This window comes from Cottoperca gobio, chromosome 10, assembly GCF_900634415.1.
Source record: "Cottoperca gobio chromosome 10, fCotGob3.1, whole genome shotgun sequence".
NCBI lineage: Eukaryota > Metazoa > Chordata > Actinopteri > Perciformes > Bovichtidae > Cottoperca > Cottoperca gobio.
The window spans coordinates 9,584,976-9,599,712 of NC_041364.1; the positions used below are offsets into that span (position 1 = coordinate 9,584,976).

The 14,737-nt window shown below is 38.3% G+C and overlaps 2 protein-coding genes across 3 annotated transcripts; both read left to right on the plus strand.

Annotated features, from left to right (window-relative positions):
* The first annotated feature begins 2,689 nt into the window (after window positions 1-2,689).
* cdx4 (caudal type homeobox 4) lies at window positions 2,690-6,113 on the plus strand. 2 transcript variants are annotated; one of them, XM_029441913.1, is made up of 3 exons: window positions 2,690-3,388; window positions 4,710-4,900; window positions 5,649-6,113. In XM_029441913.1, exons 1-3 carry the CDS (start codon window positions 2,953-2,955, stop codon window positions 5,880-5,882), a joined length of 861 nt encoding a protein of 286 aa, XP_029297773.1. In that variant the 5' UTR covers window positions 2,690-2,952; the 3' UTR covers window positions 5,883-6,113. The 2 variants fall into 2 exon arrangements, with proteins under 2 accessions (XP_029297773.1, XP_029297774.1); XM_029441914.1 differs by having other exon boundaries at window positions 4,710-4,855.
* Window positions 6,114-7,510: 1,397 nt separating this feature from the next.
* chic1 (cysteine-rich hydrophobic domain 1) lies at window positions 7,511-13,359 on the plus strand. Its single transcript, XM_029442415.1, has 6 exons — window positions 7,511-7,688; window positions 9,195-9,249; window positions 10,229-10,384; window positions 10,761-10,817; window positions 11,323-11,382; window positions 11,901-13,359. The coding sequence occupies exons 1-6, from the start codon at window positions 7,543-7,545 to the stop codon at window positions 11,949-11,951; spliced, it is 525 nt and encodes a 174-aa protein (XP_029298275.1). The 5' UTR covers window positions 7,511-7,542; the 3' UTR covers window positions 11,952-13,359.
* Window positions 13,360-14,737: the final 1,378 nt, after the last annotated feature.

Sequence of the window (14,737 nt, forward strand, 5' to 3'; positions counted from 1 at the left end):
AAAGAAAATATCATTTTAAATTGGACAGTTTGTCTGTTTTTAATTTATTACCTAAAATCAGTGGGAGAGCAGTTTGTAAAAGTGGATCTTATAGTTTAGTATTACAGTAACATCCTGTCAGAATACATTGCCTGTATAATGCATTTTGTAATACTCTGACTGTGGCGTACAATATGGTAGACATCTTTGAATGTTTTTGTTGGTGGAGGCTGCCCTCTGGAGGTCAATAGTCCAGTGAGAGGTGAGCAGTGATGGAAGAAGTACCCACATATTTTATAAATGTAAAAGTTGCAATACTACAGTGTGAAATACTTAAAAAACTATATATATATATATGTATGTATGTATATATACTGTATATATATATATATTATTATATTAATATTATATAGTATTAATATAGTACAGAAAATACTTATAGTACAGATGTCCCATTTCAGAATAATGTAATATAAATTAGGATTTTAAATGTTTACATTTTATTTACAATGACATAAAACAATTATTCCTGTTGTGTCATTTTTTATGTTTTTTTAATAAAACAAAATATGTATTGGATTATAATTACTGATGCATTAATGTGTTCATCACTTTAATGTTGCAGCTTATTTTAATTACTTTGTATACAGCTAGCTTGTGAATTATTACATCATATTTTATTTGGGGGCGGCTGTGGCTCAGGAGGTGAGAGGTCGCATGCAGACATGTGTTGTAAAGCTCTTTGAGTGATCGCAAAGATTGGAAAAACGCTGTATAAATGTAATTCATTTACCGTTACCATTTACCATCTATTGATCTTAGTTGGTATTTATCATCTGAATCTGCCAAACAATAGCTAGAAACGTATCAGATAAATGTAGTGGGGTAAAAGTACAATATTTTCCTCTGAGTTGAGTAGAAGTATACAGTAGCATGAAATGGAAGTACTCAAGTAAAGTACAAATATCTCAAACTTGTACTTAAGTACAACACCTGAGTAAATGTAGTTAGTTTGTTAGTTAGTTTCCACCCCTGGTGGTCAGACAGATTTCAACAATCACCAGCAGCTGTTGTTCTGCAGAAATCCACAAGAGGGCAGCAATGAATCTGAATAATCTACTCACTGTGGAAACTACAAGACAGAACAAAGTAACCTGAGTGTCAGTACAGTGTAGTGCTGTCTACAGTGGATGACAACTGAGGGGGGGAAACTACCAAATCACATCTTATGCACAATGTGAAAGCCATGAAGTTACTCAATAAGTCAATTCTTCTCAAAAGGATGCATGGAGTCTTATACATCACCCTGAGAGGAAACTGTTAGTAGTCATGCTCATTTAAGAGGAAAGGCATTCCTTTATGCTTTTCTGACAGACACAGTTTTATTTGTGTTTAGTAGTGTTTGTGGCAGCTGGACACTGCACCACAGTGTAAAGTCTCTGTTGAAGCCACCAAAAAAAGCCAGGAAACCAACAGAGACTGTGTCACACTTGATATTTTCTCTAAGCAGACAGCTGGCTGACAGTCATGTACACATCAGAGAAGTGACTGGCTGTGGACTGTCAGAGGCAAACTCGATTAGACTGTCTCATAAACATTTGTGGACAATAAACAGTTGCATTTATGACTAGCCAATAAGTCAGCTCTGATAAATACGCCTCAGACACCTGCCAAATTAATCTTAAACATACCACGGTGAAATATGACAATAATAGGAAGTATGTGCTCCTTAAATGGTGTTATCCAGCGTTGATGATCAACACATGCACAAGAGTATAGCTCAGATTTGGGCCTGAAATTGAGTTGTTGAGGGAAAAGGTGCATTGTGAAATTACTCCTAAACATGTCAGGCATTTTCAGATTAATGCTCAGTGAATTTGTTGTTTCATCAACTGAATTTAGCCCAAATACAGTTTTCAGTTCATGTTTGCACCGAGTGTCAATGTAAAGAAACTAAGTGACTAAGTGTCCAAGCTCGGTTTTTTAAAACTCAGTTAACTTATTTCCCTGAGACTCATGACACGTATTAGACACGATCACAAAAAAATAAATGCACTGTAACTTCAGGAGACGGCTGTGACTGATGTGTCGAGGGTCGCTGTTTGTCACAGAGGGGGTTGTTGGAGTTTCCTTGTAACCGGAATTAGCTGTGAAGTGCGACCTTGAGGTGTGAACACGGGATACGAAAGGTCCGGCTTGCTTCAAGAAAAGGTCACTCATACTTTGCACCTCGTTTGCAAGTGAATATCTTAACAAATACAACGGAATTTAGGCGTGAAGCGTGGTTGCAAAACAGTTGAATTCCCAAAATAAGAGAGTTATAACCCAAAAGCGTTTTAAACGTGTTGTTCGTTCTGGATTTAGTTGGAAAAGATACAACTCTAGGACTAATGTGCAAAGCAAGTTGTTGACTATATTCTGTTATAATATGGTTTGCTCTGACTCTGTTTATTGTTTCTGGAAAGTGAATGCTAATAAAATAAATCTGTGCGCAATTACGCTCAGGCCATTTTTGCTTGGTGAGTTTGTGGACGTGTTGCCTCGGTTTATTGCCGGTCAGTGCAGCATGTGCAGCTGATAGGCCCTGGTGTTAATTTATTCATGGAGTGGAGAGCTCCTGCTCGGGATAGGCCCACTGTCAGGTGATGACGCGCTACAGGACAGGCGCAAGGGGACTGCTGAGCCGGCAGCACCGGTCACTTTCATTTGAATGCAAATCTCCAAGAGTTGAAGAGTTGGCTGACGTCAGGCCGGCCTTAGTATACCTTTACCATTTTGTCAACAGAGACACATCATGTGAGACTGGAGACAGACTGGAACTACGTCGCATTTTACACTGGGAACCCATTTGGACTACATAAACAGCAGAAGGATTGTTTTTTAACAGTTTCAAGGCAACAATGTCGCCTTAGAATAGGCTGCATCACCCCCTTTGCTGTTTTTATTATATTTAATAGTTTTTTTGTACAAATCATGTATGTGGGATACATTTTGGATAAAGAAACCGGCATGTATCACCAAGGGCCAGTAAGAAGATCGAGCATCAATCTGCCTCCACAGAACTTTGTGTCTACACCTCAGTACCCCGACTTTACTGGATACCATCATGTGCCAAACATGGATACGCACGCACAGTCTACAGGGAGTTGGGGAGCCACTTATGGCGCTCCACGGGAAGACTGGGGTGCATATAGTCTGGGACCACCTAATACTATTCCTGCACCCATGAACAACTCCTCTCCCGGACAGGTCCCTTACTGCTCATCTGAGTACAGTCACATGCATCCTCCAGGATCTGCGGTGTTACAGCCGCCGCCGGAGAACGTTAACGTTGCACAACTTTCTCCTGATAGAGAAAGGCGCAATTCATTCCAGTGGATGAGTAAAACTGCACAATCATCTTCTACAGGTGAGTCCCATCATCTTAAAAATTGTGCCAAAATAATGTTATTCGATTACCTTGTTTTTGCAACAAAAACGTTTTGCGCACTCCAGATCGTATTTCCGCGTTGCCATGTCATTTCAAATACATTTTCCTATCGAATTGTTTTAATTAAAAACAAGGGCTGAGCTTCAACAGGCCAATAATTGTTATATTTGATAGGAAATGTCAAAGGTGAAGGTGAGTAAAAACTTGACAGAAGAACAGAAGAAAGCTCTGATATTTTGACACTTGCCTTATGCGGGTTGCTTACGTGTGGATATCGGTGCAAACAGAACGATAATATGTATAAGTCTATAATTGAATAGGCCTAAAATAATAATAATGAATTGCAGCAGAGAGAATAAGTCAAACGTGTCCATACATCCTTTCCATATCTCATATTTGTGATGGGAAAATGTATTGAAGGCCAGCAGCTCAGTCTACTGTATTCTCTCCTGTGGTGGAAATAAAAAAAGGTGCGAGGAATCGGCGCCAGGCCCAGTTGTGATGTTAATGTCATTATTCCTGGAGATGTGAGGTCGACTTCCCTGTCACATTGTTTGGTGTTTGGAGTGTTATCCGTCATATCCAGGCGGTGGCCTTTGCTTTTAACACCTCTTCACTTTGATATGCACCAACCTCCCTTCCTCTCCAAGAGTTATATTACCGGAAAGAGTGACGTTTTTCACAGCCAGCGTCTTAAACATGGCGTAGTACAAACTGTAGGCATTTACAGTGGCGTGAATTACAGCCTCAAATCGAGTATTTGTTAATTATGAAGGCCTAGAATACAACAGAGCTGCTCATTTCTATTTATAAATTAATTGAGCTAATAGTTTATTGTGGGAATATGGATGTCCGTCTTTCTTCTTTTGAAAAATAAATACAATTCGTAATCATCCGCCATTTGTTTTCATACTTACATACATTGAAAGTTAACACTACTAGGCCTGTAGACAAGGCAAATCCAACAGTGCTTTATTTCTGCAGTCGCTACAGATCTTTGTCTTATCTCCTGTGTCGTTTGTTTCTTTTTAAATTGTCAGTAGAGGATCTGATTGCTGGGTGTTTGAAATTCACTGTACTGCAGTTGTCATCAAAGCAAGATGAAAAAGCTCAATTTGCGTATCTGTAGAGAAAGCAGAGAGATGTATATTTAAGAGGCAGCTAATATGTGCAGATAGGCCGGTTCTGGCATGCAGCCTCCTCTATGTAAATCTTCCAGTTTAACCACCTGGCAGCTAAAAACAAAACAAAAAAAGCACAATCTGAATGCTGTGTGTTTTGTTTCTGGTCACCTTCGCAGGTAAAACAAGAACGAAGGAGAAATACAGGGTAGTTTACACAGACCATCAGAGGCTGGAGCTGGAGAAGGAGTTTCATTTCAACAGATACATCACCATCAGGAGGAAATCTGAATTGGCTGTCAACCTCGGTCTGTCGGAAAGACAGGTATGTCTATATGAGAACGAAATACTTCAACAGTTAAATATAAAGGTAATATGCAGCCTACATGTATGAGCATTAATGGACACCACATAACCACGTAGGCTTGTTTTCACACGTGAAACTTACAAATTGAGGCCTGCAGAAAAAAAGTCAATATTATCATCAACATATTGGTTAGCATATTTACATTAATGATATATATATATTTGCCTTGGATATATTTTCAAGATACCTTAACTTCTGATAAATTGGCGTTAGTTATTTTATATTCATGAATTATTCTATGTTTGAAAATATAATTAAATCCTTAAATACAAACATTATGTTATCGAAAATGTCCTGATATTTCGAAATACACAGCTTTTTTTATATTTTCAGTAATAATGACAATTGAATATGGAAATGTATTTATTATACAAGGCATACATTTATAATTTAGTTTGAATGTCCTATCTATATGTTAATGAACATTATATTTAATTTAATTTTAGTAATGAATGACATGTAGATTATATGAGAAAATATATGTGTTTATTTTTGTTACTTAGTTTTAGTTGCTGCTTTTAATTGGTGCAATGAGATTAGACCTACAATATGTATTTAATGTTCAATATTCTTAGTATTTTTTAAATATTTAAAGTAAAACATTTTCCCTGGGGTATCTATTTGTGTATTTTGTTTATTTTTAATTTGAGTTATTTATTTATTAAGGGTTATGGAAACGCATGGAGAGTAAAGGAGGAAGCCCACGCCTAAAAAATATTAATTTATTTTCCTTTTCTTTGCGCCTCTTTAGGTGAAAATCTGGTTTCAGAACCGCAGAGCCAAAGAGAGGAAAATGATCAAGAAGAAGCTGGGTCAGTCTGACGGCAGCGGGGGGTCTGTGCACAGTGACCCGGGTTCAGTGAGCCCTCTGCCGGTGCCGGGATCTCTCAGTCCCTCAGACATCCACAACTCTCTGTACCCTCCTCCGGGAATGAACACCTTGCCATCCATTAGGAATATACAGCAAGTGACTGTGAATCAGTAGAACAGTTCACTCCGGACCATGTAACATAACTGAGCACTCCGACACGCTGACAGGACACTTGATAGACAGCCAGAGGATCTGAACTCACGTCCTGAAGCACAAAGCTGTAGATAAAGATTTCATTTATAGCAACGAAATGCTGGAGGCTCTTGAAATATTGTTTTTTTATAGAATAGTTCTAATAACGTGGGGATTTAAAAAAACGAAAAAATCGACGTGTTTCAAACTTAAAAGCTTTAAATTGTTTGTGAGTTAAAAAGATATAAATATCCTTTTTTTTTGTATGTGATGAAGTGTATGTGAATAAAATGAGAATTCAGGGACATTTTTAATGAAGTTTTAAACTGGATTGTATGTAGCTCGTGCCACACAAACGGCTTTGACTTGACAAATCATTTACACACGTTGTTCAGCACAATATTATCCGCTTTAGTAAAGCAGGGAACAGCTGTTAATGATACGGGTAGAAAAGTCGTTTGATGGCAAAATGTAAATAAAATGTTGTTTTTTTGCAGTACGCCTGTCATTTTCCTTATTTCTGAATTTTGCAAAGCTTGAATAACAACTGCATCACGTGTTGTATTTGAAATGCTTTCATGCATGTGGCATATTTGGTATTTATCAGTACAGTTATAGGCCTACAGCAAGCAAGCTATATTATCCTCCAGTATCGGCTGGTCCACATGGTTGGAAGTAAAAAATGTAGGTACAAAACAGACCAATTAGAAATAACCACTTCAAGCTGTAAGTTAAATGGCTTTTATTATTTTGCTTATTTGAAATGTGTATTAATATTGCTCCTGAAAAAACGTTTGGACCTGCAACAATTATTGCTTTCCAAAATGTTGTATACAGCAATTGACAGAGTGACATGTCAATTCAATTCATCTATTTTTAATTTGGCTAATTTCTAAAGCCTGGATAGAATGAGTAATCTTGCAACAAAATAGTAGACTTTTTAATTATATATTTTAGAGTACACATGCAATGATGCTTGTGATTTAAAACCAATCAATGTTCACAAATAATTATAACAATTTAAATGATGGGGGTTAATCTCTCCTGTTCTATTTAATATAACCCTTGTTAAATAGAATATACATGTCTGAGCTATTTAGCACATGTCAAATAGGTAGTTTGTCATCAGCAGGTGCACTTACATTTAGCATCCAATGTCAGGGAATTTACATCTAATTATATTCTATATTGTAACACATTTTAACCTATAGTCTGTTTGTATGTCTGTTCTATGTTGCTCGTTCAGTGAGGCAGGTTTAGGCTTATTGCTTCAAAGTGTAGGATCATGCATAATTACTTGAAGTGACATGTTAATTGTCATGTGGCTAGACTGGCTATTTTGGGAGGAGGACTTTTCCTGACTTTGACACATGATGTCTGAAGAAGTGTATTCCCTGATGATAATAAAACGCTACAATATATAATATAGGCCCTATATCATTTCACATATAATACAAACAGTTAATATGTCATGAGTCTAATTTGTTCTACTAATCTATATCCGTCATGTCTCACTGATGTTATGTCAGATGCTAGTTGTGGTGATGAAGTTAAGCACAGAGGGGCGATGATCACTTTTCATAAACTCTGGCTCCGCGCGCCTGCTCGTGCGTCAGTGCGCAGCCCCGCCGCAGGAGACGTCATGAGCGTCTTACTACCCAACATGGCGGACTTTGATACCATTTATGAGTTGGAAGACGAAGAGGATGAGCACGTAGTGAGTGAAGAACACTTGCCCAGATATTGTCCGGAGCCCGTGGTGATGCGAGGGGCCGGGCACATCACAGTGTAAGCAGAGTCGTGTTTGTCGCTCTAGTCTGTCCTCCGTGACGCTTTGTTGTTTTGGTGTCTTCATCCTTTAGCCTGGTTAGCTGATGCTAGCCTGCTAGCTAACGCCAAAACACAACTACTATTAGTTAGCAAAATGTTTTGTCAAGGCGACCGTTGGTTTGAACACGAGCCCAACATTGTTACGACATATTCTAATGTTCACAGTTCCATGTCCCCATGGCAACCATGTACGTGGTAAACTAGCAACCGTTATTAATTGGTAGGCAAGTTTACATGTGATGTACCGTTAGCTTGAAGTCTGTGGCTGTAATGTTTTTACCGAGCAAACCAACACATCATCACCAGACATGATAAAGTTATCTGCCAAGTCAACACAATGTCACCGGCTTAATTATTGTCTAAAGCGTTTTTATTGCAAGTTTCAGCATTGTTTACGTGGGGATGTTAGCTCGCTTCGCTATATTTTGATTGCACTTTTTTAGGTTGACAAGTGGAGCTGGTCCCCCAATATGACGTCATTTAGTAGCTGCAGTGATTTTTATTCGGAAAAAAGTGCAAAACGTGAAAAGTTTCATCCCTGTCATTGACTTCGCTATCACATTATCCTAACTAGCAGATGCTGAGTTCCAGCTGGCATCTTTTCATAGCCAACTTTGAACAAAAACGGATGATATCAATTTAAAAACTCAATATTATCTGTTACTTTTCACGAAGTTACTATTGAGCTTTGACCTTTTCCAGGAAAGACATGCAAACATGCACAACATTATCCTCTAACAGCAGACCAACTGAGAATATAACTTCACACTAATTCTATGCTACATGGACATGACAACCTTTCAACCACAAACCTTCCTATGCAAATATCAGGCTGTGAACACACACACACACATATACATATATATATATATATATATATATATATATATATATATATATATATATATGACATCATTTGTAAATTGAATAATTGATAATATAAATACGAGGATAATATGCCCAAATATTTCATTACTTGGAGTCTGCAGTGAGAATTAGCTGGCTGCTGAAGTAAAATAAAGCACTAATGACTTATGGGAAGCTTGGATGTGTAAGTGCGTCATTCTAGTTGGAAAAAAAAGTAATTAGTTTTTTAGGATGTTTGACTTGAAGGGATATTACTGATGATAAATTATTGTCTTGGTTTGTGGGTAACATGACATTGCTTAGTCACCTGGACTTCTGCGTCTTTACTCTTTTTACATCAAGACCTACAATAGAAATAAGTCTTTATTGTGCCATCCTTTTGTAAGTGTGTGTGATTTAATGTCCCCCTTCTCAAAATGTCAACTAAACTTTAAAAAAAACGGTATAGTTTGTGAATGAGTATGTTATTTCTCATTATGTAATAAAAAAGGATTATTTTAGCTCTCATCATGTTCATAGTAATAGCAGATGTTGTACTTAGTTTAAGATAAAATAAATGACCATATCAATGCTCACATTTTGTTTTTGTTTTTCCAGGTTTGGACTGAGCAACAGATTTGACACAGAATTTCCCTCTGTTCTTACGGGAAAGGTACAGTTGTTTCTTGCACTTCATTCTTGCAGGCATTCCAAGCAATTAAAGCCACAGTGATTAAATTGTTCTTTTGGTCCTTTAACTGCCCCAACTTCCCCAAACCGGCCCATTCAAACCTCTCCGAATGGTTTTGATCTGATGGAGCTGCATTTCAAGTAACGCACCACGGTGTATAGAAAAGAGCCTGAATGTGCTGCTGTCCAGCTCTGTAAATGAGTAAGCCGTCTATGGGGCTTAGTTGGCGGGGACCCCAGTGTTTTTGAGGGTCCAGCTCCCGGTGATAAAATAATGAAATGAAGACTCTGCCGTAGACAAGAAAGGAAAGCTTCCTGGGTCGGATGCAGAAACACAAAAAGGCTGCAGGGGTAAGAGCAGGCCGAGGGAAGTGTGGGGCAATAAAAAGTACCTTCAGTATTGTGACCCAGGGTGACATGTGATGGATGAGGTCACAATTATGATGATTGAAGGTTGCAGATCAGGCCCTGCTGGGCTTTATTCTGAGGTCTTTGGCTGTTTGCAAAGAGACCTTTGCATCCTGTCATAAAAGATTACGACCCCTGTTTTATGGCGTACAGACTCGGAGAGGAATGAGCATCCATTCAAGTTGTTTGGTCGGCGCTGCCACAGGCACTGAGCTTATCTCTCCTTTGAGTCCCCTCTTGCCTTGAACAGTCTAGAGCTCAGTTAGCAAGTCAGAGGCATAGTATTTACAGATCTCATCTCATCTCTGCACAACATCTGCAAATATCTACCTGTTGATTTTTCTAAAGCTCTTTGATCTTTTCTTTGTAGAAATTAGGACTCTTCATGTCAGCACCACCTACAAACACTTGAATTGTCCCCCCCCCCCCCCCCCTCTTGCACTTAGTAATTTGGCTATTGCTTCAATTTTCTGATAATACCGCCCACTGCGTTGAGCCTCTAGGAGCGGTTTATTTTGGTACCCGCACATCCATTCTTTCTCTCTCTTTTCTAGGTAGCACCAGAGGAATTCAAAACCAGCATCAGCAGGGTGAACGCTTGTTTGAAGAAGAACTTGCCTGTGAATGTGAAGTGGCTTCTCTGCGGCTGCCTGTGCTGTTGCTGTACAGTAGGCTGCAGTCTATGGCCTGTTATCTGCCTCAACAAGAGAGTAAGTCCCAGACCTCCTGTGACACGAGTTGGACAGTTTAACTCTCCCTTACATCAGCGCTGATTACTCAGGGGCTGTTATAGCAATTCAGCCGCATTGGTCTAAGTGTAGAGGGTAATAACAACTCCTGTTCAATTAGTGGCTCTGTGTAAAAATGACACATTGCACTACATAGCTCTTCTCCTGGCCAGTTCAAGGGTGTGCCATTTAAAGGTGGTGTTACCACTCAGAATTAATGGCAACAAAGTGGAAATTACTAGCCGGTAAATTGGTAGTTCAGTCCATAAATCCTAACACTGTAGCGGTTTACTGTTACCTGTTGAAGTGTTACATTTGTTTGCATTAATGTACACACATTTGTTTTCTATTCCTACAGACAAGACGATCTATTCACAAGTTGTTAGAGTGGGAAAATAACCGATTATACCACAAGGTAAGAAAGACAAATTGCACATTAGCACATGTGTGAAAGTGCTTAAGTGTCCGTGTCAGTGTGCAGTGTAAGTTGAGTATCATCGTGACAGATAATGACCATTAATCTGTTTTGCAAACTCTAACCTGCCACATAAGTCCCTCGAGCTGAGTCAGATCTTGTGCAAAAGGTCTGAGAGGACCATGAGGTCAGCAGTAAAATGCAGTGTTAATTTAGTTTTGTCTCGCAGCAACAAATTACAGCTAGTAGCTGTGCAAAGGCATAAAGGAAGCTCTTCAGGGTGTCTGGCCACAGTTTGACCCCGGCGTGGCCAGACAGACCTGCTCCCAAATTCCCCCGACACTAAAGCGGAGATTTCAGACAGATTTTCTTTGTGTGTGTGTGTGTGTGTGTGTGTGTGTGTGTGTGTGTGTGTGTGTGTGTGTGGGTGTCTTTGTCTTTGTGTCTGTTTGAGAGTGAGAGAGATGGTCATTCATTGTGTCTGTGTCTTTACTTCTCTCATCAGCTGGGGCTGCACTGGAAACTCAGTAAAAGAAAATGTGAAAGCAGTAATATGATGGAATATGTAAGTAGGCTGTCACAACAACACAGAATTTTTGGATAGTTATTGCATAACTTTATAAGCTGTTTGATTATTTCCATTAGTGATTAATGATCAATCAAAATATAAATAATAAAATGTCCATTATAATTTCCTAGAGCCGGCAGGTTACACGTCTTTAAATGTGCGCTTTTGTTTGACCAATAATCCAAAACACAAATGTTTTCAGTTTACTATCATATAAGACAAAGAAAAGCAACAAATCCTTGAAGCTACAGACATCAAATGTCTGGCAGTTTTGCTTGGAAAATTACTAAAACACTTAATTAATTCATAAAATGGTGAATGTGGCTAATCGTATCAGTAAAATGTTTCCTACGAAACATAAATGGTGCAAATTAGTTGGATAAATACCAAATTAAATGGTTCTTTATAGTAAACGTCCTAAGAAATGACCCGTACAATTAAACATTCCTGTTATGTTTAAACATCTTGCCGTTCTCCAAAAATAACAATTTGTTTTTGTATTTTTCTCTCTGAAGGTGATTCTTATAGAATTCTTACCCAAATATCCTATATTCCGACCGGACTGAAGAGGCTGTTCAAAGACTGGATGTGTGGCCCTTGAATCTTATCCTTAGTGCCTTGTATATACAGTATGTTGGAATGAGGGTTCTGCACCGTTGTCTCTCGTGACGACCCATGTTCATCCCCCAGTACCTTGTACATTAGAATTTGCAACACTGTCACTTTGCTTTAGAGCAGATTTTGCACATTTTTCCCGACAGAACTAGACATGTCCCCTTTGTTGCACTCGGATGTGTTTTTTGTTACATGTGACAAACAAGTGAAACTCTCCAAAAGTGCATTTACCCCAAAGAACCATCAATTTATCCCATATATATCATATCAGTAATCCCTTGCAAAGAATGTGATGCCTCCACCTTCCTTAACTATCCTTGCCTTATGTATGATTTTAGTTTTTTAAATAACTCTACATGTAAGAGTTTGGAGGAAGGCACTGGGTCAATCAACACGTCTGTAGATTCAAATGCTGTTTGTTGGGTTTGAATCCAGTTCTTTGCAAGTAGATGGGATGGTTGAAATTGCCTAACGTACAGTGTACGTCATCACCCTGTGTTCTCTCTTTACATTTGACCCTCTGTATACGGGACATAGCTAGTAAAAATAACTTGACCTGTAAATACCATGTTAGGATAAGCTGTACAGTGGCATACCATTGTTTACATAAAGTTACTTAGCTCTTTAGTTTTTCTTTTTTGCCAATATATTGCTGTACCATAGTTTAAATGAATGAAATATGTTTATGTACCTTTCTAGTTTATATGGACCTGTTTACCTTGTAAGCCATATAGTTACAATGTACCTGATGCCAGAGTTTAGGACTGTTTATTGCACTCGAGCCCAGTAGAAAATCTGAATTTCAGACGATAATGCATCCTGAAGATTCATCCACAGCCGTGCATGTTACCATGTGGTTTTGCCAATAAAGATGACATTCAACGAGCCGTCATCCAATAAAACTGGAGATGGTTGCATCTCTTATGTGCAGCTAGAAGATAATGATTTTAAACTTAGCTCCTCCACTCATCTATTAAAAAAAAAAGAAAATCATTTAATCTCAATTTTGCATTAATTTTTTATAGTTTTGTACTCTTCCCTGTGTTTGCTCCTTCGACGTGTTAGGAAACACGTACATCTACAGTTCATGGTGTATCGAGCAGATGGTTCTTTTGTTTCAGTCATTATGTCCAGTGTTGGTATTATTTTCCTGAATCTTAGTCAAGGGATTGCTGCATTGCGTTGTATTAGTGTGCCTCTGGAATAGTTGGTGAACCACAGAGAAGACGGGTTGAAATCTGTTCTCTTGTACAAAGGAGATTTTAAATCCTCCTCGCAGTATTGTCCCTGTTACAATTCTTGTAAATGTTTGTCATGACCTAATCCTTACGGAGAGAGAAAATAAATGGTTGATTTTGACTTTTCTTTGCTTTCTTTTTCATTTGAAACCATTTTGTCATTTACTGTCATCATACTCGATCAACAACGTGTCAAACCAGATCATTATCGACCAGAGCGTGCTGCCCCGCTGCAGAAATGTGGCTATTCGTCATGTTTAACTAGGTGTTGAATCGTTAACTTTAACAAGACAGTCTGCAATTAGTCAACACATTTGTAAAACTCAGGAATGCTGTTCCCATAACCTGCTGCTACTTTCTAACGTTATGGATCAGTGGTCTGAGAATACTGGACCATGCCTTTGCTTTATCTCGACACATCCCCCGAACACTGAAGTGGTGGGCTTCACTTCAGTCTGGTTGGTTTTATGGTCCTTTGTTTTTTTTGTTTTCACATTCACAGTCTTTCAATGTTTAGACAGAAGTTTTACTGCACCAGCGCTCCAACAGTTTGAAGCTGCCACCGCTACTTTTAGTCCATTTGGAATAGTAATAATTAATGCCAAGCTTTAGCCAAGCAGCTAGTTATTTTAACTAATTTAGGATTTCATAAAATAAAGAAACAGCACCTACATCTAAAAATAATTAGAACAATTGCTTTACTTCTAATAGAGGGAACTATTGTACGTTTTACTCCACTACATTTATCTAAAGTTAGTAGTCACTTATAGTTTACGTGAGATGTGTGTGTCCTGCAGCAAGAAGATTACTTATGCTTTGCCAACAAATTAAAGTACATTTTTCTGGTAATACTTATTCACTTTTACTCAAGTAGAATTTTTTTTAATGCAGCATTTTTACATGTAACACATTATTTGCACATTGTAAAGTGCAAGTATGTGTGACTTTCAGATGTACTTTTTCCATTTGTCTATGCTAACACACGAGACGGTAAGATCAGCACGGTCTTACTGTCTCGTGTGTTAGCATAGACAAATGTGTCCGGGTTTGTGTGTGATGGAGGAGAGGTTGTAAATGTTTTGTGTTTGCACATGCAGATATTTACAAACTTGAACTGGACACTGCAGTAATTCTTGAACCACCAACATCTTATGTAATCCAGTTTCTTTGTACCCACACGGTGTGTAGACATCTTTACATTTGCATGCACATGACTGCTACAGGTCACTTCAGGTTTCTGTCCACTAGGTGACAGACTATACAGTTTATTGGACATTTCTGACAGAGGTCTATGATTTAAATCATTTGTACTCATGCTGTAGTTCATTAAAACATGACACAACTACAAATCCCTCTGATCTCCCTCCCAATTATGAAAGCAACTTGTTAAATTCCAGTAAGTTTCATTGATTCTTATTGACACTTCAGGTGTATAAGATACAACTCTGAGACGTTTGTCCCTTGCTCTTTGCTACACTTTGAACTTTGTCTTAACACCA